The sequence below is a fragment of the Oratosquilla oratoria genome, chromosome 30 (genome assembly GCF_046742065.1).
Source record: "Oratosquilla oratoria isolate Oo_2021 chromosome 30, ASM4674206v1, whole genome shotgun sequence".
NCBI lineage: Eukaryota > Metazoa > Arthropoda > Malacostraca > Stomatopoda > Squillidae > Oratosquilla > Oratosquilla oratoria.
The window spans coordinates 28919178-28942788 of record NC_134806.1 but is presented as its reverse complement, the minus strand read 5'-3'; the positions used below and the strand labels follow the sequence as shown (position 1 = coordinate 28942788).

Below are 23611 nucleotides of genomic sequence, written 5' to 3'. Positions count from 1 at the left end.
AGAGAGAGAGAGAGAGAGAGAAGATAGAGAGAGAGAGAGAGAGAGAGAGAGAGAGAGAGAGAGAGAGAGAAGAGAGAGAGAGAGAGAGAGAGAGATAGAGAGAGAGAATGTTATTATCAAATTCACATAACATCGCTAGTACGCAGTGGAAAACAAATGAATGTTTATTGAAAACTAAATTTGTATATGTTAAGCTTACATTCGTTATCATTTTCTTATAAAATGTTACAGGGTCATATTTTTTGTTTTATATAATAAATTATATGTTATAAAATAGAAGACTTTTACTTCCCTAATAAATACTGGAATTCCCGCGTTTTACTCATCATGATCATGTTTACACTTCAAAAACGATAGTACTACCAAACTTTCCGAAATGACTAAACGTCCGTGTCCATTTGAGGATCATTCAATCCAATTTAAAACCCATGTGGGAGAAAAAGAAGTGAATATGGGGGTTAAAAGAGAAGAAAATATGAAAGCTGTATATGGTAAGGCTATACAAAATAAATATATTTTCATGTGAAATTACAATAGGCATAGCAATTTAATTTTTTAGTTTACCATTTTTTTTTCTTGGGTCATGGCTGTATGTATTACTGTTCATGAATGTAGGTTTGCAAATACATTCTATTCACAGCATCATCCCTCAGGAACCAACTAATTATTTAAATGTAAAACCCACCTAGAATCTTGCAGATTATTAAAGGAGGCTTTTGTTTTGAAATAGTTTCTAAAGTCCAACTCTCTCTGCTGTCTTAATTGCAGTAATTCAGTTGTGACTGTGTCATTAAGCATTGTTACATTTGAAAGTATATTGTGATTGAGGAAGTTTATTCCAAATCAATAATTTCATTTTAGAGGATTTCCCCATTCCTGGTGTATGATAATGATTCCCATCTGGCAACATTATATTACATAATTTTCACCTGCACTCCTGTAAGATGAATAACCAACAACCCCCTGTGTATTCAAACAATGGGCATTTGAAGGTTTCATGACAGAATAGTTTGGTCATTTGTTTTATCATGTTTACCACAGAGGGGGTAGGGAAGCAAATTTGGACAAATTCCATATCTTTAATATTTAATATCTATAAAACTACGCACTTCTGCAGGAAATGAAGTACACCATCGCTCATATCACAACATTTATCACTAGGAACAGAGGGGCCATATATCAAGTTGTACAGCTGTGTGGATCCATAAATTGACGGAAATTTTTACTGTCATTTTTAGATCGGTGTGGGACTCCACATAACTGGCTGAAAGTTATAGGGAGAGGATATAAATTGCCAGCTGTCGGCTCTTTATGTGTGAAAAAGTATAAGAAATCTAGCTAAAGTTGATAAAGGTCTTGGGTCTAGTCCAGAGCTTGAGAGCCAGCCGCTCGTGGCTGCACTGCCTGATGGAAGTGAGGGGGTTGATGTGTTTTGGAAATGGGAAGCAACCTTACTTTCCATCTTATAAGACCACCAGATGCGGGTACCCCTCATTGGTCCCTTGCCAGATGATACCATTATACTCCAGGAATGTTGATTTTCCTCTCCAGTTCCTATTGATGTTCTTATCAAATTCAGAAATGTGTGTGATTCAGTGACGCACTATTCCGGTGTTCTAAGTCTGTGACTAATAGAAATACTTTTTTTATGTGGATGTGTGGTTTAGTCTTACCCAGGTTTACCAGTGATAGCATGGAATTTGTGAAGTTTTGTCGTACCTGCTTGCATAGCAATTTGTATATTTTTTGCTTCTATATTACAACTCCAACAACTTTTCTCGGAAACATTTTTTGCAGAATTGATATCAAAGGATGGTAAAAAAAAATAATTCCTGTAATCTTCCCACTAACTTTCACCAAAGTACCATTTTTGTTGAGAGTATCATCAATTTATTTATTTATTTTATTTATTTATTTTTTAATTTTTAAAAAAAAAAAATTTTAACATGTATTTCTCCCTATTCTAACGTAACCTACCTCACCTAAAAATTCATGCAGGGACAGACCTACATCTTGCATACTGGACAGCCATGACACCACTTCAGTGGTGTGTAGTGGGATGGTTGCAGGAATTATTTTTTTTTACCACCCTTTAATATTAATTTGCAGGAAAAACTTTACTAAGAAAAGTTGTTGGGGTTGTCATAGTATAGATGAAAAAAATGTACAAATTGCTGTGTGAGTGGGTGAGACAGTGACAGGTAGTGGGAAGGTTGCAGGAATTATTTTTTCACCATCCCTTAATATTAATTTCTACAAGAAACATTACTAAGAAAAGTTGTTGGAGTTGTCATAATATAGATGCAAAAGAATAGTACAAATTGCTGTGAGAATGGGTGGGATGAAACTTAAAAAATACCTGTAGAATTACCTCCAATCAAGGGGGGTGGGAGCCAAATATTCATTCAACAAGAATTGCATTAACCTATTAACCCATTCAACAGTTGTTCACATGTACACTATGGCTCCCGTTTGAATCACAGTCTAGGTTATGCAGTAGTGACCCCAACTGAATCTAGATGTGGACCCCATCCCATTACATTTTACCTTGAACTCTTTTATCATTTTCAGTGCTCTACATGTTATCCACAACTCCCCCCCCCCTCCCCTGCATCCTATATAATCATCTTGGATTCACAAAAAAAAATTGCATTACAAACAGTTTCTGCCCTCAAGTCCTACCACCCCCTAGTTCACAAAATCCATTCATGGATCATCTAAATCTCTCCTTCCTACAAATCTGTATCCTTCTGCTGGGTACCATTTCATGTTGGCATACCCAGCAGTGAGTAAGCCAATAAGATTCAAAAGGTGGCATTCACTCCTTTCAGTGCTTCCATTTCACTGCCAATTACAGGCTGCTACCACCCAGTCAGTAAAACAGCATCCTGTGTAATCATGTCTGATTCATGAAGTGCCCTACAGTTTCTACCCACTTGTCCACAAAATCCATTCATGGATCATCTAAATCTCCATCCACTTCAAATCTGTATTCTGCTGGGTGCCATCTCGAATAGACATACCTGGCAGTGTATAGGCGGACAAGGCAACTTGAAAGGTGGCATCCACCCCTTTTGGTGCCTCCACTCCACTGCCAGTAAGACTTGTACTCAGTCCTCTTTTCAGCAATGTGGCAAAGATGCCAGAAACAAACACCCAACAAACCACCTAAAAACAGTTCCACATACATGACTATCTTTGTATCAGTTCAACAGATGTTTTGAAATGGCACTAGTACACCCAAGAACAGGACATTCCTGCCTTAAACATGGCCACCTCATGATAGGAAATGACCATCCCACCTGCTAATGTAAGACCCCTCACAATACCACTACACCTAGGTATCTTAATCCAACACTCACCAACTGCCACTTGTGCAGACATTTAGGATCAGGTTTAAAACACCATCAATTCCCAAAGTGGGTTTATGTCCTGGACCCAAATGTCCAAACAAGTGGCAGTTGGTGAGCATTGGATTAAGAGACCTAGATGTACTGTACTTGAATGCCTGGTTTATACAATGCCCCACAACAACCACCTACTGTCTTACCAACCCCTGGAAACAAAAATATTTTAACACTAAATCCTGGGTGACTAAACACCAATACTTGTCATCTCTCCAAAGCTTTCTACAAAAATCAGGACCTATAAGCCAAAACATTATTGTTATTTGACACCCATTAGACTTGTGGTCTTTGTAATTTCCTATGACCTTGTGATGTTCATCTCCCTCAAACAAAGATCTCAATTTTATATACTCATATTAATGACCTGAACACTGCTATAAAATTACTACTTTCTCCTGTTTCTGCCAGTGAGCTGTGTTTAATGAGAGGAATGAATGGGTTCACATGGATCTAGCATAGAATTGTATCTATTGTATTATCATGTATTACTCTGGAGGGAGAATTTTTATTTCTGAGTGCAGGGGTTCCAATGGAGTTGTTTTGGCATAACTAGTTATTCATAAGGATTTATTTTGTGTTGTCAGCAGGTCTTTGTTGTTGGGTATCATGCTATGGAGGCATAGTTGAGTGCATGGTTCTAATGAACCACAGTACTCTGCAACTCCCAACCTACACCTGGTACCTGAGCCCATAAAGATTAAGTGCAAATTAGATGACTTCAGGTGTTGTTGATATAGAGGTTGAATAAGTAAAGGAAACAAGTCAATGTCCAAGTGAAATGAAATGTTATGAGATGCTATAAAAGTTATTTGGGAATGAATTTAAAGAGGGTGTATGAAGTAACAATGTATAAAGCAGACATTGAATATAAGGATGGCAGAGAGGAACAAAATTTTTCTGAAGTAAAGTGTTTGAGAAATATAAATATTGAAAGAATGGGTAGAATGAGATGTGGAGATAAGATAGGAAATAAGGGTAGGAAGGATAGGGTAGATCAGTGCTAAGGTGGTTTGGACATATGGAAAGAGTGCACAATTGAAGACAAGCCAAAAGTGGAAAGCAGAAGTGGATGTAGTTAGTTTGAAAGGAAAATTGAAAATGAGATGGATTGAAGGAGACTGAGTGTACATGGAAAATCTGTCAACCAAGGAAGAGAAAGTGTAAAAAATTGGAGTAAATAGAGAGAGATTGTGAATGGATGAAGATATGATGTAGCCCTAAGGGAGAGTCTTGTCTTCTTCACAGTGGAAAAGGAAGGGAGGGGGGCCCATCATAAAATTAAGTGATAGGGAAAACCAGCTCTGGCTGTTGGGCACTGTTGTAGAAGTGCTATACCTCAGTGCATTGCCTTTGACAACTTAACAGTGTGATTGGGGACAGAGCAACCCTTCATCCCCAATGTACTGATAGGAGTGGTGGTTGAATGGGTTCTGTGTATATGTGTATTTACCTAGTTGTATTTTACGGGAAGAGAGCTATGCTCATTGTGACCCGTTTTTGTATCTCTCCACATCCAGTTTATTCTTAAAATCATATATTTTGGCACTCACTGTTTCTCCATTTAGTTTGTTCCAGACATTAATCACGCTTATGTGGGAAGCTATTCTTTTTTAGGTCTCTTATGTAACTGTCCTTTTTTAGCTTCTTTTTGTGTCCTCTTGTTTCTCTTCTCTGTTCCAGTGTTGACAGACGTAATTTCTCCAATCTTTGTTCATATGTCAGATTTGACAGTGTAGGTGCTATTTTTGTTGCTGCTGTTTGGATTCTTTCTAATTTTCTTATGTTCTTCTTTGTGCTAGGTGCCCACAGTGTTGCAGCATATTCTAGTTTAGGTCTTATCAGTGTAACCACTATTTTTTTAGCCATCTCCTCATCCATGTCGTCCAAGGCCACTTCCATTGATGTTAATAAGTTAAGTCTCTTCAAATAATTTATTGACATGTTTATCAGGTGTCAAGTCACTTGAGATGATTACTCCCAGGTCCCTTTCTGAATTGACTTTTTTGACTTCCTTGTTTCCAATTTTATATTGACCCGATACTCTATTTTTGCTTTTTCCAAATTCCATTATGCTACATTTCTTAATGTTGAAGTTCATCTCACATCTCTGACTCCATTCCCATATTTTGTCTAGGTATTTTTGTAGCGATCTGCAATCTTCTTCTGTTCTTACTCTCTTGAGTAATTTGGCATCGTCAGCAAAGAAGTTCATGTAACAATTTACTCCCTCATCCATATCATTTATATATATGGCAAACATGAAAGGAGCCAATACAGATCCTTGCAGGACACCACTCTTCACATCTTCCCAGTTCAAATTTTTGTCTCTAAGTACCACTCTCATTTTTCTCACAAGAAATCCTTCATCCATTCCAGCAGCTTACCTTGTATTTCTCCTATTGTTTCAATTTTTCTTGTTAATTTTTTATGTGGTACTTTGTCAAATGCCTTCTACAAGTCTAAGAAGGCGCAATCTGCCCAGCCATCTCTTTCTTGTATCATCTCAATTAATCTCGAGTAAAAGCAAATTAGGTTCGTGGTACACGATCTTCCACATCTAAAGCCAAATTGTTTAGGGTTTACTATTTTCTTTTCTTCCAAGTGTTCGGTCCATTTGTTTCTGATGACTTTTTCACATATTTTTGCTACTGTGCTTGTAAGGGATACCGGTCTGAAGTTTGTAGGATCTTCACTATTTCCTCCTTTATATATTAGTACTATGTTTGCATCTTTCCAATCTTGCAGTATCTTTCCCTCTGAGTGAGAAGTCTACTATCTTGTATAATTTGTCTGTCAGTTCATCTGTACAGGTACACTCTTTCAGTATCCAATTTGCAATTCCATCCAGTCCATGTGATTTCCTGACATCTAGGTTTTTTATTTTGTCTCTTTTTTCTTTTTGTGTTACCTTTATTTCTTTCATTTTAGGTGATCTTTCTTGTTGTGTGTTTGTGCGCTCACATGCTTGAACTCTTATCACCTCCCTCATAAGAAGGAAAGGGCCATTGGTACGAGGGTCGTTCCAAAAGTAATGCCTCCTATTTTTTAACTCAAAAAGTTGAAGAGCTACAAAGACGGGAGTGGCACCATTAAAACGAGCAACCTTTTGTGCTCCAGAATTTATTTTTCTATGTAGTTACCACCATTCTCAATGCACTTTTGCCAGCGATGAACGAGAGCCTTGATGCCTCGGTCGTAAAAGTCAGCGCCTGCCAAGGCAGTCCATTTTTTTATGGCTGCAATTATGGCGTTGTTTTCGGGGAAATGCTGCCTATGTAATGCTTCCTTCAGAGGTCCAAACAAATGGAAGTCTGACAGTTCCAGGTCAGGACTATATGGTGGGTGAGACAGCACACTCCAGCCAAACTTTGGCACACATTTCGTGGTCTTCAAACTTGTGTGTGGCCTGGCGTTGTCGTGTTGCAAACAGAATGTTTCCCTTTTCTCTGGCCTTACACAGGCAATCCAGGCCTTCAGCTTGGTCAACATTTCAACGTAACGGTCAGAGTTGACAGTCGGCCCCTGGTTCCAAGAAATCCAGAAGGATTATGCCCTTCCTGTCCCAGAAGACTGTGTACATCACTTTGGCTGCAGATGTCTGCGTCTTGAACTTCTCTGCTAGGGAGTGAGTGGTGCCATTCCATCGACTGCTATTTGGACTCCAGCTCGTAGTGGTGACACCACATCTCATCACCAGTGATGATGCGGTTCAAGAATCCGTCACCTTCAGCTTCATACCGATCCAACAAGTCCTGACAGACATCCCTTCGGTGGTCTTTTTGGTCTTGCGTGAGCATTTTTGGAACCCACCTAGCACACACTTTACTGTATCCTAGGGATGACATCGTTTCCAGTGCACTGACACCCACATCCAACTCTACATGCATTTTATATACCATTATCCGCTGATCAGCACCAATAAGTTAATCGAGGTGCACTTTGTTTTCCGGGGTGGTGGCTGTGCATGGGCGTCCAGAGCACACTTTGTCACTCACATCTCTGTCGCCATTCTGAAATCGACGAACCCATCTCCTAAATGTGCTGACATCAACTGCATCGGCTTCGTAAACATTCACCAGGTGCCGGTGAATGGTGATTGGTTCAATTTTTTTCTGCATGGAGGAATACAATGATGCATCTCTGCTTCTGACACACATCCATGACAGGGTTTGCTTTCTTAGTGTGTCACACCATATATATCTGCAACAGAGAGATGAAACTTTAAGGAGTGCATAAGTTCAATCATCATAACAATGCAATATGCAATCCCCTCTGATCCCTTTGGGCAGAATAAAAAAAATAGGAAGCATTACTTTTGGAACATCCCTTGTATGTATACAGGTGTTAGTTGTTTTATACATTGTTGATATTTTGAAATGAAGAGAGGAAGAGGAGGTGAATCAAGTAGAGAAGAAAAGGTAAAAGGTACAGATGGAGAGATGATAATGGAAGAGAAGGCAGTAAGGGCAGAATAAGAGTAAGGCAGTATGGGCAGAATATTTTAGGGAGTTGCTAAATGTGAAGGATAGGGAGGGAAAGATAGCTGCAGTGGGAAATGCTAAGAAAATGACCGTGATGAGTGAGGAAAATGGAGGAGAAATAAGGAAGGATGAAGTGAATGCAGTTGTTGAGATGATGAAAGCAGGTAAGGCACCAGGTCTGGATGGATGCCATGCAGAATGTCTAAAAAAAAAAAGGAGGTACATTGATGGTGGACTGGCTGGTGAGGTTATTTAATGTTTGCTGGAGAGAGGGTAGAGTGCCAGGGGACTGGAGGAGTGCCTGTATAGTTCCACTTTACAAGGGAAAAGGGGACAAGTGTGAATATAGTAGTTTCAGAGGGATTAGCTTGTTAAATGTAGTTGGGAAGGCTTATGGGAGGATCTTGATTGAGAGGATTAGGAGAGGAACAGAGTGAGTAATTGGTGAGGAACAGTGTGGATTTAGGACAGGTAGAGGTTGTGTAGATCAGATTTTTGTGGTAAGACAAATATGTGAGAAAGCCATAGGAAAGGGGAAGGACGTTTTTTGGGCTTTTATGGATCTGAAAAAGGCTTACGACAGGGTAGACAGAAAGGCACTGTGGGAGGTTTTGCTGATATATGGGATAGGAAGAAAGCTTCTAGGAGCTGTCAAGAGTTTTTATGAGAGTAGTAGAGCTTGTGTCAGGATTAGAAATGGATAGAGTGAGTGGTTTGAGGTAAAGGTGGGACTTCGTCAGGGATGCGTTATGTCGCCCTGGCTGTTCAACTTGTACATGGATGGGGTAGTGCGAGAGGTAAATGCAAGGGTGGTGGGTGAGGGATTGGAGATGGTTAAAGAAAGTGGAGAAAAGTGAGAGGTGAGCCAGCTGTTGTTTGCGGACGACACTGCACTTGTGGCAGGATCGGAGGAGGGATTGAGGAAGTTGGTGACACTTTGGGAGAGTATGTGATAGAAAAAAGCTGAAGATATATCTGGGTAAAAGTAAGGTGATGAGATGTTCAAGGGGTGAAAGTGGCAGCAGACTGGAAGTGAGCATTAAGGGAGAGCGACTGGAGGAAGTGGATAGTTTTAGATACTTGGGTGCAAATGTGGCAGGAAAAGGGAGAGTGCAGGTGGAGGTAGAATGTAGATTGAGAGAAGCGAGTAAATGCCTTGGTGGATTAAAAAGTGTAATGAGGAATAGACATTTGGGAATGGATGCTAAGAGGAGACTATATGAAGGAGTGATTGTGCCAACAGCACTGTATGGGGCAGAAACATGGAACATAAGAGAGAAGGAGTTTGAGATGAGGTGTCTGAGAAGTATGATGGGGGTTACTAGGCTAGATAGAGTGAGAAATGAGGAGGTGAGGAGGAGAACAGGGGTGGAAAGGGAGTTGGGAGATAGGGTTGATGAAAGAGTATTAGGATGGTTTGGACACATGGAAAGAATGAGTGAAGAAAGACTAGTAAAAGAGGTACGGAAGGCAGATGTGGAGGGAGTGAACATGAGGGGACGTCCTAGGATGAGGTGGATGCATGGGGTGAAGGAGGCTTTGGGGAAGAAGGGAATGTCTTTTGAGTAAGGATTGAAGAGGTCAGAAGACGGGTGTATGGAGAATGGTTGTATATTGATTATGATGTGATGCATGAGGTGAAATGGGCAGGGGGATGGGGGGTGAGGTAGTGTGTGTGAGCAAAATTGGACACAACCCAAAGGGATTTCTCCCCGTCATCTCCTTTTATGCATGGGGGGACGGAGAGGGGGGGTCACCGATTTAATGAAGCGGCCTTGCTGTGGATGTGCTGTGTCTTGTGACACTGCTTCTGACCCAGGGCAGTGGACAAGGTGCAGGGATGACCTGTCATCCAGGAGGTGCTAAGATAAGAGGGAGGGTGGAGGGGTGTGGAGTGTATTCAGGGATGGAATGGGTGGGAATGATTTTATGCCTTTTCCTTTTTGGCTACCTCCCTTGTAAGGGGGAAAAAGCCATGGTATATGTATGTATGTATGTATGATATTTTTTAAATGTAGATGCTTACTTTCAGAAAAGACGCTTACTATGCTGTTTAATGGCTCCAAAAACCTAAGCAATAACAATACTGTAGACAGAATGGAAGAAGGAGAGTTGGATTCAAGCCAGAGACCTTCCACCCAATCCTCAGCCACCAGCTTGCGACAGATGGTCTTCACCCCACATGGTCTCCTCAGACTTTGCAAACCTCAACCTATACAGGTATATTTCTGTTTTGACTTGTTGTTAATATGTACACACACACACGCAAAAATAGTGGAAGAAATAAACTATAAAACACCAATTAGGAAGAGTGACCACATACTAATAGAGATCGAACTTAAGGAACAAAATGTGGTAAGAAGGAACAAGAAACATAGAGAAGGAAGACTGGTGTACAACAAAACTGATTTTGTAAAACTTAGAAAAAAATTCCAAGATGCATGTTGGGAAAATTTTGCAAATGATGAAACAAAGACTGAAGAGAAATGGAACATTTTCAAAGAAATATATAAAGAGGGAACAGACAAATATGTGCCTAAGCAGAAACAGAAAAGGGAGTACATAAAGTGCTGGTATGATAAAAAGTGTAGCGATGCTATAGAAGAGACAAAGCTTGGAAAAGAGACAAAAAAAGACTAAATGGCAAACATACATTAAACTGAGAAATGAATATGTAGAGAGGAAAAAGAAACTATGAAAAAGATAAAATAGCAAAATGCAAAGATCAACCTAAACTGTTCTACAGATATGTAAACGACAAACTAAAAGACAAACACGAAATAATAAAACTGCGTGAAGGAAATCAAGAATACACAGAAGATGTAGAAATGGCTGAAGTAATGACCAGACACTTTAAGTCTGTTTTTACAATTGAAAACTCACAATTGTGGGATGATAGTCACCAGGAAGGATCCCCAAAAATGGAAGAAATAATGGTGACACAGAAAGAAATAAGGGACCAAATAAAGAAACTTGATGTCAGAAATTCACATGGGCCAGACGGAATAGCTAACTGGATATTAAAAGAATGCATAGACAAACTCACAGACAAAATACACAAGATAATTTACTTCTCACTCAAAGAAGGAAAAGTACCACAAGAGTGGAAGAATGCTAATATTGTTCCAATATATAAGGGAGGAAATAAAGAAAATCCAACAAATTATAGACCACTATCCCTTACAAGCACAATTGCAAAAATATGCGAAAGAGTTATTAAAAACAAATGGACAAAACATTTAGAAAAGAAAATATTAAACTCCAACTAATTTGGATTTAGGCTACCTTTTTGGATTTCTTTTAGGCTACCTCCCTTGTAAGGGGGAAAAAGCCTTGGTATATGTATCTATGTAATTTGGATTTAGAAGTGGAAGATCATTAACTACAAACTTAATATGCTTTTACTCAGGATTGCTAGACATAATACAAAAAAGAGATGGCTGGGCAGAGTGTGCCTTCCTGGACCTACAAAAGGCTTTGAACAAAGTACCACACAGAATGCTAAGAAAAATTGAACTAATAGGTGGAATACAAGGAAAATTATTGGAATGGATGGAAGACTTCTTGAAAGGAAGTAAAATGAGAGTGATACTTAGAGAAAAGAACTCATTTGGTAGACATGATAAGTGGAATACCAAAAGGCTCTGTGTTGGCTCCGATGATGTTTGCTATTTATGTAAACGACATGGATGAAGGAATTAAATGCTACATAAACTTCTTTGCAGATGATGCAAAACTGTTGAAGAGAGTGAGTAATGAAGAAGACTGTAAATCTTTTCAGGGAGATGTGGACAAAGTCTGGAGTTAACAGAATATCCGGTAAATACAAAATTGGAACAAAAGAAGTTACAAAAGTAAATTCAGAAAGAGACCTAGGAGTGATCATTTCAAATGATGGCACCAGACAAACATGTAAACGAAATAGTTGGAGAAACCTAGAACTTATAAGATCAATGAAAGTGGCCTTTGAGTACATGGACCAGGAAATGGTAAAGAAAATCGTAGTTACACTGATAAGACCAAAATTAGAGTATGCAGCATCACTATGGACACCCAGTAAAAAAAAAAAAAAAAAAAAAAAAAAAAAAAATCAAAGAGTACTAACAAAGATAGCACCAACACTCAGCATGTTGACATACGAACAAAGATTGGACAAACTAAACTTATTAACTCTGGAGCAAAGAGGAGAGAGGCGATTTGATATCCATATATAGAATTATGAAAGAGATGGAAATCCTTGACAGGAATGATGTACTTAAATGGGACAGAAGAAATACAAGGCGACACAAGAAGAAAATCAAGAAGGACAGTTACAGAAGAGATCTGAAAACAATACAAGACTTTAAAAAAAAACTGGATGCGGAAAGATAAATAAGCGGGTCACTACGAGCATAGCTCTCTTCCCGCAAAATACAACTAGGTAAATACACACACACACACACACACACACACACTTTCAACGAACGGACGGCTTGAAGAACGCTCTGAAGAAAAGTGCAGATTGTGGATACCAACGCAAAGAGAAGTGCCTTTTTGTATTTGCAGGGGGGGGGAAATTGCTCGTGAGGTAGTGGGAAAGTAAGGAAAGAGGAGAAGGGGAGGGATTGCTGGGAAAATGGAAGGTAATGAGGAAGTAGAGGACTTGGTCCAAATAGACCGCCGTAAAGTAAACAAAAGACCACAAGACGAGCTGGAGGACGACGGAATGTCTAATAAGAATGTAAAGATTAGAAGTATAGATAGGAACAATACAGTAGAAAGTGATGAGAATATTTTCAAGGGATTTAAAGAGAGTGGGGGGGACACAAACCCCCCCCGACTGACAAGACTAGAGAAGAAGGTTGATAAGGTGATCGAGGACTTGGAGAGTAGGTTAGGTCATATGAACACCATTTTACAAAGGGTTGAAAGATTGGAAGAACTGGAAAAGGCGAATAGAAACTTAACTGATGAAATAGAAGAACTAAAAAGACAGTTAAGAGAGGTAAAGGGGGAGAATGAGGAATTGAAGAAGAATAGTAAAGAAAACAGAGAAACAATAGCTAAAGAAAGTAAAAATTGGAAGCAAACCCAAGAAGGAAATAAGATTTCATTCACTGACATAGTCAAACAGCAATTGAAAGAACATACTGAAGACTCAGTTATTAAAGTGATGAGACAAAAGGAGAATATAGTAAGGGATTTAGCAGACAAGAAGAAATGTATAATTATATTAGGAATGGAAGAGAAACACAACACAGATAGAACCACAAGAATCAAAGAGGAAAATGAAAAAGTAAGCCAATTACTAGAATCAGTTCAGGAAGATGAACCAGGAATTATGAAAAAAATCGAAGAGAAATTTAGACTCGGAAAGTATAGCACAGACAAGACCAGACCAATTAAGATTAAATTCAAGTCACAAACAACGGCAGAGAATATCTTATCCAAAACAGGGAAACTAGCAACAAGTGAACAATACAAAAATATATGGATAAAAAGAGAAATGAATAAAGAGGAAAGAGAGGAAGAAAAGCAGAAAAGACTGGAAGCTAAGACAAAAAACGAGAACAGAACGGAGTCAGAGAAAGAGAGATTCTATTGGAGAGTAGTGAACATGAAACTAAGGAAGTTCGACACACAAAAGAAAAACATAAGGGAAACAGAGAACACAATGGAAGTGGCAGAAAACTAAGAGTGTCTTACACAAATATAGATGGATTAATAACAGGATTGAATGAGCTGAAAGATTGAAAGAAAAAGAACCGGACATAATGGGAATTGTAGAAACAAAATTAAAAGGCCCACTACCACCCAACAGTGTAGGACATGATGCATACAATTATTGGATTAAAAACAGAGAGAAAAAGCAAGGGGGTGGAGTTATGTTCCTGACTAAGAAGGATATAAATGTGAAAGGTGTCATATATGGAAAGAATACAGTAGAGATGATTATGATAGAAGTGGAAGACAGAGATAAGAAGAGCAGAAAATTTGTGATCAATTATGTGCCTCCGAAAACAGCCTCATGGGAGGAGAGTGAATATAAAAGTATGCTAGAGGACACAAAGATAGCATTAACTAAAATAATGGAAGACGGAGGAAGAATAGTTATGATGGGCGACTTTAATTGCAAAGAAATCTGCTGGGAAGAAATGACAGTAAAGAGTGGTGATGACTCATGGGGAAATGCTCTACTTGAGATGATTACTGACCATTCAATGACACAATGGATACAAGAGAACACTAGGTATAGAAATGAAGAAGAACCATCGAGGCTAGACTTAATAATTACATCTGAACCTAGAATAGTGGACAAGATTGAATATAAAACACCAATAGGTAAAAGTGACCACATATTGATTGAACTGGAACTTAATGAAGAAAAATATATGAAAAGAAATGAACAATATAGAAAAGGAAGAATGATGTATGAAAAAACAAACTTTGATAAAATAAGAGAATTCTTCCAACAAGAAAACTGGGAAGAAATATACAAAGAAGAAACATCAGTGGAAGAGAAATGGAATATTTTGACAAAAATTTACAAAAAAGGAGTGGAAAAGTATGTCCCAAGACAAAAACAAGAAAAAGAATATGTAAAATGCTGGTACAAAGCCAAAAGTTGTAGGGAGTTAAAAGACAAAAGAGACAAAGCCTGGACCAGATGGAAAAAACACAGAAGACCTGAAAAATGGAAAATATATACTGGTTATAGAAATGAATATGTACAAAAGTGCAGAGAGAAAAAAAGAAAATATGAAAAAGATGTTATAGAAAAGTGTAAAGATCAACCAAAACTATTCTACAGATTTGTAAACAATAAACTGAAAAACAAAACAAGACTTGGAGAAATTGAGACAAGGAGGAGTTGAATACACTGAGGAAATGGAAATGGCAGAAATTATGAACAAACATTTTAAATCAGTGTTTACAAGGGAAAATATACAACCTGAAGAGATTGAGTGGAAAGAAAAAGTCCCCCCTATGGAAGAAATAGAAGTAACAAAGAATGAAATATTGACACACTTGGGTAATTTTGATGTCAGAAAATCGCATGGGCCAGATGAAATAGCAAACTGGATTCTGAAAGAATGCAGGAATGAACTGGCAGACAAAATACATAGCATAATAAGCAGTTCCTTAAAAGAAGGAAAAGTTCCAGAAGATTGGAAAAAAGCAAATATAGTACCTATATATAAAGGAGGAAATAAAGAAGAACCTACCAACTATAGACCAGTCTCTCTAACAAGTACAATAGCAAAAATTTGTGAAAGAATTATCAAAAGTAGATGGGTAAAATACTTGGAAAAAAACAACGTACTAAATCCAAGGCAATTTGGATTCAGACAAGGACGATCATGCGTCACCAATTTAATATGTTTCTATTCAAGACTAATAGATATAATACAAGAAAGAGATGGATGGGCTGATTGTGCATTTCTAGACCTAAAAAAAGCTTTTGACAAAGTACCACATAAGAAGCTGCTTAAGAAATTAGAATATGAAGGAGGAATACAAGGTAAATTGCTAAATTGGATGGAAGACTTTTTGCAAGAAAGAAAAATGAGAGTAGTGATAAGAGATCAGCACTCAAAATGGAATGAAGTAATAAGCGGTGTCCCGCAGGGAACAGTTCTGGCCCCAATAATGTTTGCTATATATATTAATGATATGGATGAAGGAATTGAAAGCTATATGAGCTTCTTTGCAGATGATGCAAAATTACTGAAAAGAGTGAAAACTGAAGAAGATTGTGAATCACTACAGAGAGATCTAAATAAAGTACAAGAATGGAGTAGGAAGTGGGAGATGGAGTTCAATACAAAAAAGTGTAGTATAATGGAATTTGGAAAAAGCAAAAACAGAATAACAGGATCATATAATTTGGGAGAAGAAGGAATAAAAAGAGTAGAAAATGAGAAGGACCTGGGAGTCATTGTTATGAATAATATGTCACCTGAGAAACATATAAATAAGATTTTTGGAGAAACCTATAATTTAATAAGAACAATCAAAGTGGCATTTTACATACCTGGATGAAGAAATGGTGAGGAAAATCCTAATCACCCTGATAAGACCAAGATTGGAATATGCAGCAACGATATGGTCACCAAGTACAAAAAAATGTATAAAAAAACTTGAAAGAATACAAAGAGCAATTACAAAATTGGCACCAACACTCTCAAAACTATCATATGAAGAGAGACTACAAAAACTTAAACTACAGACACTAGAGCAAAGAAGAGAGAGAGGAGATTTGATAGCTATTTACAGAATCATGAAAGGCATAGAAATTACTGATAGAGAGAATCTGATAAAATGGGATGACAGAAATACAAGAGGACACGGAAAGAAAATAAAAAAAAGACAGCTATAGAAGAGATTTGAAAAAGAACAGCTTTCCTCACAGAGCAATAGACAGTTGGAACAAGTTAGATGAGAAAGTGGTGTGTGCAAAAACAATACATGAATTTAAAAATAGTTTAGATAAAATGAGATATGAAGACGGGACCCCACGAGCATAGCTCCCCTTCCCGTAAAATACAACTAGGTAAATACAACTAGGTAAATACACACACACACACACTTCAGGTATGAATGAATTAAATGATTATCTGGCCTTAGAAAAACCAGACATAATGGGAATAGTGGAAACTAAATTAAAGTGTGCTCCACCACCCAACACTGTGGGACAAGGTTTATACAACTGCTGGACAAAGAATAGAAAGGATAAACAGGGTGGCGGAGTATTAATTTTGACTAATAAAGATTTAAATGTAACAAAAATAACTGAAGGAATAAATAATGTACAAGTTGAAAGCAAACATATGAAGAGTAGAAAATTTGTAGTGGTGTATGTGCCCCCCAAAACACAGTCCTGGACAGAAAGTGATCATTCCAAAATATTAGAAGATACAAAATATGAATTAACTAATATACTGAAGGACAGAGGAAATACAGTAATTATGGGTGACTTTAATTCAAAAGAAATATGTTGGGAGGAAATGACAGTGAAGGGTGGAGAGGAACTCTGGGGCAACGTCCTGCTCGACATGACCATCGAATACACAATGACTCAGTGGATAAGGGAAAACACCAGATACAGAGGTAGTGAAGAACCATCAAGGCTGGATTTAATACGACAGAGCCTGAAATTGTCTATAAAATTGATTACAAAACTCCGATAGGAAAGAGTGACCATGTACTAATAGAATTTGAGTTGAAAGAGCTAATGGATCAAAGCAGAAATGATAAACATAGAATAGAAAGACTAATGTACAACAAAACCAATTTTGAGAAACTCGAAAAATTCTTTTGAAATGCAAACTGGGATATATTCCTAAATAAAGAAACAGGGATGGAAGAGAAATGGAATATACTAAAAGAAATTTACAATGAGGGAGTAAATAAATACGTACCACAGCAAAAAATGGAAAGAACATACATAAAAAGCTGGTACAACAAAAGGTGTAGTGAGGCTAAGGATAAAAGAGACAAAGCTTGGAAGAAATGGAAAAGAGACGAGAAAACAAGCAAATAGCAAATGTACATCAAACTAAGAAATGAGTATGTAAAAATGTGCAGAGATGAAAAGAGAAACTATGAAAAAAAAAAAATGCAAGGAAGAACCCAAACTATTTTACAGGTATGTAAATGGCAAACTGAAGAACAAACAAGAGATAGAAAACCTGCACGAAGGTAAACATGAATATACAGAAGAACTGGAAATGGCTGAAATTATGAACAACCATTTCAAATCAGTATTCACAATAGAAAATTCACCTAACTGTGAGGAAATAGAGAGAGAGAGAGAGATCCCTTCAATGAAAGAAATAATTGTTAACACAGAAGGAAATCAGCGACCAAATCAAAACCCTTGACGTAGGAAAATCACATGATCTAGACGGAATTGGAAATTGGATACTGAAAGAATGCAAGGAAGAATTAACAGGTAAAATATACAATATAATTAAATTCTCACTTAAAGAAGGAAAAGTGCCACAGAACTGGAACCCCCCAGGGCCCAGTACTTTGACGTAGTGGGGGGGGGGGGGCTTGCGTGTTGCGAGGAAGGACTGAGCTGTGCCAGCCAGGTCCAACCATGCTGGAAAAGTAAATCCTGAGCTTCCAGACTAAAACTGTGCTAAACAGACAGATATAAATTGACGACCCCGGCCTGATCTTGATTATGAACTGGACTATTCTCTGGATTCGACGCCCTCACCCCATGACCCCCCTAGGGCCCAGTACTGTGGTTAGGTAAATACAATTAGGTAAACACACTCACATTCTTAAGGTAATTGATGTACTGCAAGGGAGAACTGGGTGGACTGTGTGTATGTCAATCAAGAGAATGCTTTTGATAAAATGTCGTTTTATGTGACAACTGGAACTTATGGAGGACTAAGATAAATTCGAATGAATGATTTTTTGTTATTTTTTTTTAAGAAAGATACTTGAGGATAGTAGTGAAATATAGGATATCATGATGGATAGCAGCGACCAGCAAAGTTGCACAAGGTTCGGTGCTAGATTTTCTCATCTATGTTAATACAAGGGAAAATACAACAAAGAACATTAGAAGAGAGAAAAATGAGGAGGCCTGTTAGCTGTTACAAAAAGACCCAGACTGTTTTCGTGGAGTCAAGAAAGGAAAATTAATTTCAATATAAAGAAATGGTCAATAACTCAAAGTCCATCTTTGAACTATTCTTTGGGAGGTGAATCAATTGCAAAAGCAAAGAGGAGAAAGATTTGGAAGTGATGACAAAAGACATGTCACCAGACAGACCTATCAGCAAGATTGTGAGAGAAATGTATGGACTGCTGTATAACATTAACCCCTAGCATACGATGATGTTGGTGGCATGAGGTGCGTGTGGGTTTACAAGGATGCTGGCGTCAGCATCATGATTATATTTATTTCATGGTTGTAGCTGAGTGACCCCTGTATTCTGTGAACAGGCTTGATTGTGTTTTCTGTGGTTATCAATATTCAAGGTGAAAGAGAATGAGTATTACAGTGTAACTTTATCTTTCATAATGCACGCATTGTGATGCATCATCAAATCATTGCATATCAGGCAGACTAATACTCTGCATGAATATTTGGCTTGCATTGAAAAGGTTAAGGTGACTTTTCAATATATGAATGAAGAGATGATGAAAAACCTTGTAGAAAAACCAATCCATCCAAGACTAAAATATACATCAGTGGTATGTTCCCCACACAGTGTAAGATGTAAGCAAGAGAGAAAATACAAAGGGCAGCAAATAAACTGGTTCCCAGCCTGGCAAATAAGCTATCTGAGACTAAAAGCACTGGATTTGCCAGCACTGAAAGAAAGATGATTCGGAGGAGGTGACTTGGTTACAGTATTCAGGTCACCAAAAGGGATAGACTATTGACAGAAGAGATCTCATGATTAGGGATGGAAGGGTAGGTCATGAGAACAAATTGAAATAGACCAAATATCTAAAGGATGTGAAGAAATACAGCTTTCCGTACAGATGCATAAATACTTGCGTAGATGTCACTATAGCCCAAGCTGGAACAATATATGAATGTGAAGCTAGGTATGATAATAATAAGAAAACCCATATGCATTGCTCCTTTCCTGCATACTACAATAAGGTAAACAGAAACACACACATGCATGCATATTCACTTACTGCCTCTGTCTCCCTCATTCTGTCTAAATCTCCCTTCCTCTCCTCTTTTCCACTTTTGGTCTCTATCTTTGTGTGTGTCTCTTCCCTGTCTTCTCCCTCTCTCTCTCTCCCCCTCTCCTTTCTCTTATCTCTCTCTCTCCCTCCCTCCCTCCCTCCCTCTTCCTCCCCTCCCTGTGCACCCCTGCATGGCATGGGCAATTAATAGCCAGGAAATTGGGCTATAGAGAAAATAGAAAATGGAGAAATATGTCAATTGTCGTTTGTAAATATATATATATATTTTTTTACGTGTAAGTGTGATTGATGTTAGCAATACATGTTTAACCTAGTTTTCGAGCAGCTTTTATACAAGTCTATGATCTTCAGATTAATTATTTTCTATCTTCAACAGGATAGTAGGGCAAGTGGAGTAGGAAATGCAAGCAGATGTATCGGTTGTAAGCAGACCATTATGCTGTCCCGACCTAGATGTGATTATTGTGATAATTGTTTGTGCGACTCCTGTGTCCGCTGTTGCATATCTTGCAGAGGGGAGTTCTGCCCAAATTGTTCTATTTTTACGTAAGTATTCTGTCAATGCAAAGCCAAGTCTTGACTACCTTGATTTGGCTGCCTCCTGTATAAAGGGAAAAAGCCCTTGGTATATAAATAGATGGATTCTAATCATGTCAGTAGATTCATTTATTAAACTAGATTTAACATAAAAAATATATATATATAAATTTTTATACATACATATTACAAAGGATTTTTCACCCGTACAAGGGAGGTAGCTAAAAAACAAAGGCATAGAATCCACTCCCACTCATTCCATCCCTACATACTCCACTCCCATCCTTCCCTCTTATCTTGGCTCCTCCTGGATGACGGGTCATCCCTGCATTTTATCCACTACCTGGGTCAGAAGCAGTGTTGCAAGACACGGCACAGCCACATCAAGGCTGCTTCATTAAATCGGTGACCCCCCCCCCCCCTCCAGAGACCAGGAACCCTACATCTTGCTCTGAATGATACGCCTTGGGTGGATAGTTTTAGATACTTGGGTGCAAATGTGGCAGGAAAAGGTGGAGGTAGAATGTAGATTAAGAGAAGCGAGTAAATGCCTTGGTGGATTAAAAGTGTAATGAGGAATAGACATTTGGGAATGGATGCTAAGAGGAGACTGTATGAAAGAGTGATTGTGCCAACAGCACTGTATGGGGCAGAAACATGGAACATCAGAGAGGAAGAGAGAAGGAGTTTGAATGTGTTTGAGATGAGGTGTCTGAGAAGTATGATGGGGGTTAATAGGCTGGATAGAGTGAGAAATGAGGAGGTGAGGAGGAGAACAGGGGTGGAAAGGAGGTTGGGAGATAGGATTGATGAAAGAGTATTAGGATGGTTTGGACACATGGAAAGAATGAGTGAAGAAAGACTAGTAAAAGAGGTATGGAAGGCAGATGTGGAGGGAGTGAACATGAAGGGACATCCTAGGATGAGGTGGATGGATGGGGTGAAGGGGGCTTTGGGGAAGAGGGGAATGTCTGTTGAGGAAGGACGGGAGAGGACAGAAGACAGGGGTGAATGGAGAATGGTTGTATATGGATGATGATGTGATGCATGAGGTAGAATGGGCGGGAGGGGATGGGGGGTGAGATAGTATGTGTGAGCAAATTTTGATGCATCCCGAAGGGATTTCTCCCCGTCTTCTCCTTTTATGCATTTGGGGACGGAGAGGGGGGGTCGCCGATTAATGAGGCGGCCTTGCTGTGGATGTGCTGTGTCTTACGACACTGCTTCTGACCCGGGGCAGTGGACAAGGTGCAGGGATGACCCGTCATCCAGGAGGTGCTAAGATGAGAGGGAGGGTGGAGAGGTGTGGAGTGTATTCAGGGATGGAATGGGTGGGAATGATTTTATGCCCTTTTTCTTTTTGGCTATCTCCCTTGTAAGGGGGAAAAAGCCTTGGTGTATGTATGCTATGATTATTTCTGAAGTGGATGGAGGGGGGGGGTTAGCAAGGTTTCCATGTAATAAAGTGGTGGGGATTAATCAGCTTAGCTACAGGACCCTGCTTTGTGCAGATGGCCACTGCAGGTAACTGTGGTGTAATCGGTAAGGACAACTACCCACCAAGTGGGAGGTCCTGGCTTCAGTTCCCAGATGGTGGCAGCTTTTCAGTGATGCTCCCTGCCTCAACATGGCACAATGTTTATTATCCTATAGTAGTGCACTTGCCCAGACTGGCCCCGAGTGGGCAGGAGATCTTTGGAGGGAGATATGTGGGTGGTCATTGGAGGCACTGGTGTAATCAGTAAGCATGCCCACATGGAAAGTGGGAGGTCCTGGGTTCCATCCCTGGGGTGCCAGCTTTTCATTGATGCTCCCTATTTAGCAGTGGAGGTTCTGTGTCTTGCCATATTGCCTCTTAACCCCAGCAATTTAGCAGGAATATGGATGACCTTTCATCCATGAAGAGCTAAGATGGGAGGGACAATGGATGGGTATTGGGTGGGTGCATGCTTCAACTTGGCCACCCCCCCATTTTAAGAAAAAAGGCCTTTAGGTTGTGTATGGTATATGTACTTCTTTTTTAGGAACTTGTTTGTTTTTTATTTTTTATTTTAGATAATTATTTTTATCATACAAAATTTGGATCCCATAGAGTGTTTGAATGTGTTTAATTTCTGATGTGGCTCATTGCTTTGATTCATCCAATCCCCTTGTTTCAAGAGGGAAGGAGTTGTGTATTCTTTAGCCCATCTTGGTTTTTTTATTGATAAATAAATTTTGTTTCAGGTATTACCAACAGAAGCAAGGTGCACTGTGTTATAACTGCTGTCAGTGATGTCTGTATAGTATTCAGTAATTAAGTGTAGTGCTTTGATAAGTCGGTTGAAATAGGGTATGTATTTACATTTACATGAAGATTTGTTGAATTGAACATAATTTTCATGGCCACAGTTTGTCAATGATTATGTTTGGTAAATTATATTTTTGATCAAATCATACAATTTTTAAAATTGAATTGATGTAATGATACTCTCAAAGGACATAATTATTATGTGTACAGTAAATACAAAGATACACTTTTGCATTTTATATTGATATATTTTTACAAAATAAAGGTTTCACATGTAATTGTTTTATTAATATCCATACTTGTAATAGCAGTAGACAAAATGGGAACTATTCTATATACCATTCTGTCTATATACCAAAGGCTATTTCTCCCTTACCATGGAGGTAACCAAAGTCAGAAGACACATACCCATCCCTTCCCATTTAATCCCCACCCACTCTACTTCCATCCACCACCCTTTCTTCTATCTCATCTTAGCTCCACATGGATGACAGGTCATCCCTGTATCCCACCCACCACCTTGGGTCAGAAGCAATGCAGCAAGACACAGCACATTCATAGCAAGGCCACTTTACTTAATTGGTGAACCCTCACCCCCTTTCTGCCATGTCATGTATGCAGAAAAATAGCAGCCGGGGCGAAATTCCTTTGGGCCGAGTCAAAATATTCACATACAACCACTCCCTTCTTTGCATCACAGTATCATCTATTCACAGCCATTCTCCAATCACCTTTATCTCTCCCTTCTCCTGTCCCTGCTCAACGGACATCCCTTCCTGCTCAATGCACCTTTCAACTCACCCATCAATCTCATCCTCAGTCGCCCCCTCATGTTCACTACCTATACCTTCCACACCTTACTAATCTTTCTTCACTCATTCTTTCATCAACCCAATCTCCCATCTTTTCCACCCCCACTCTCCTTGTTTTTCACTCTATCCAACCTTGTTACCCCTACTGTACTTCTCAAACATTTTATCCCGAATACATTTTAACTTCCTCAACCCCTTAGTGCTGTCGGCACAATCGCCCCTTCATATAATTTCTTTGCATCCATTCCCAAATGCCTATTCCTCATTACACTTTATTCCCCCTAGGCACTGACTTGCTTCTCTCAATCTATAAAGTGGGAACTACATATGAATAATATGGGAAGTTATTAGATGATTAGTATTAATCATGATGTGTATATGTAAATGTTTTGGAAACACCATTATGAAAAGGTT

The 23611-nt window shown here is 38.8% G+C and overlaps 1 protein-coding gene across 2 annotated transcripts; it reads left to right on the top strand.

Moving 5' to 3' along the window:
• The first annotated feature begins 325 nt into the window (after positions 1 to 325).
• Positions 326 to 22663, top strand: LOC143041066 (apoptosis regulatory protein Siva-like). 2 transcript variants are annotated; one of them, XM_076212722.1, is made up of 4 exons: positions 326 to 491; positions 9981 to 10108; positions 19935 to 20104; positions 22322 to 22663. In XM_076212722.1, exons 1-4 carry the CDS (start codon positions 377 to 379, stop codon positions 22368 to 22370), a joined length of 462 nt encoding a protein of 153 aa, XP_076068837.1. In that variant the 5' UTR covers positions 326 to 376; the 3' UTR covers positions 22371 to 22663. The 2 variants fall into 2 exon arrangements, with proteins under 2 accessions (XP_076068837.1, XP_076068836.1); XM_076212721.1 differs by having other exon boundaries at positions 331 to 491; positions 9921 to 10108.
• The last annotated feature ends 948 nt before the right edge of the window (positions 22664 to 23611 follow it).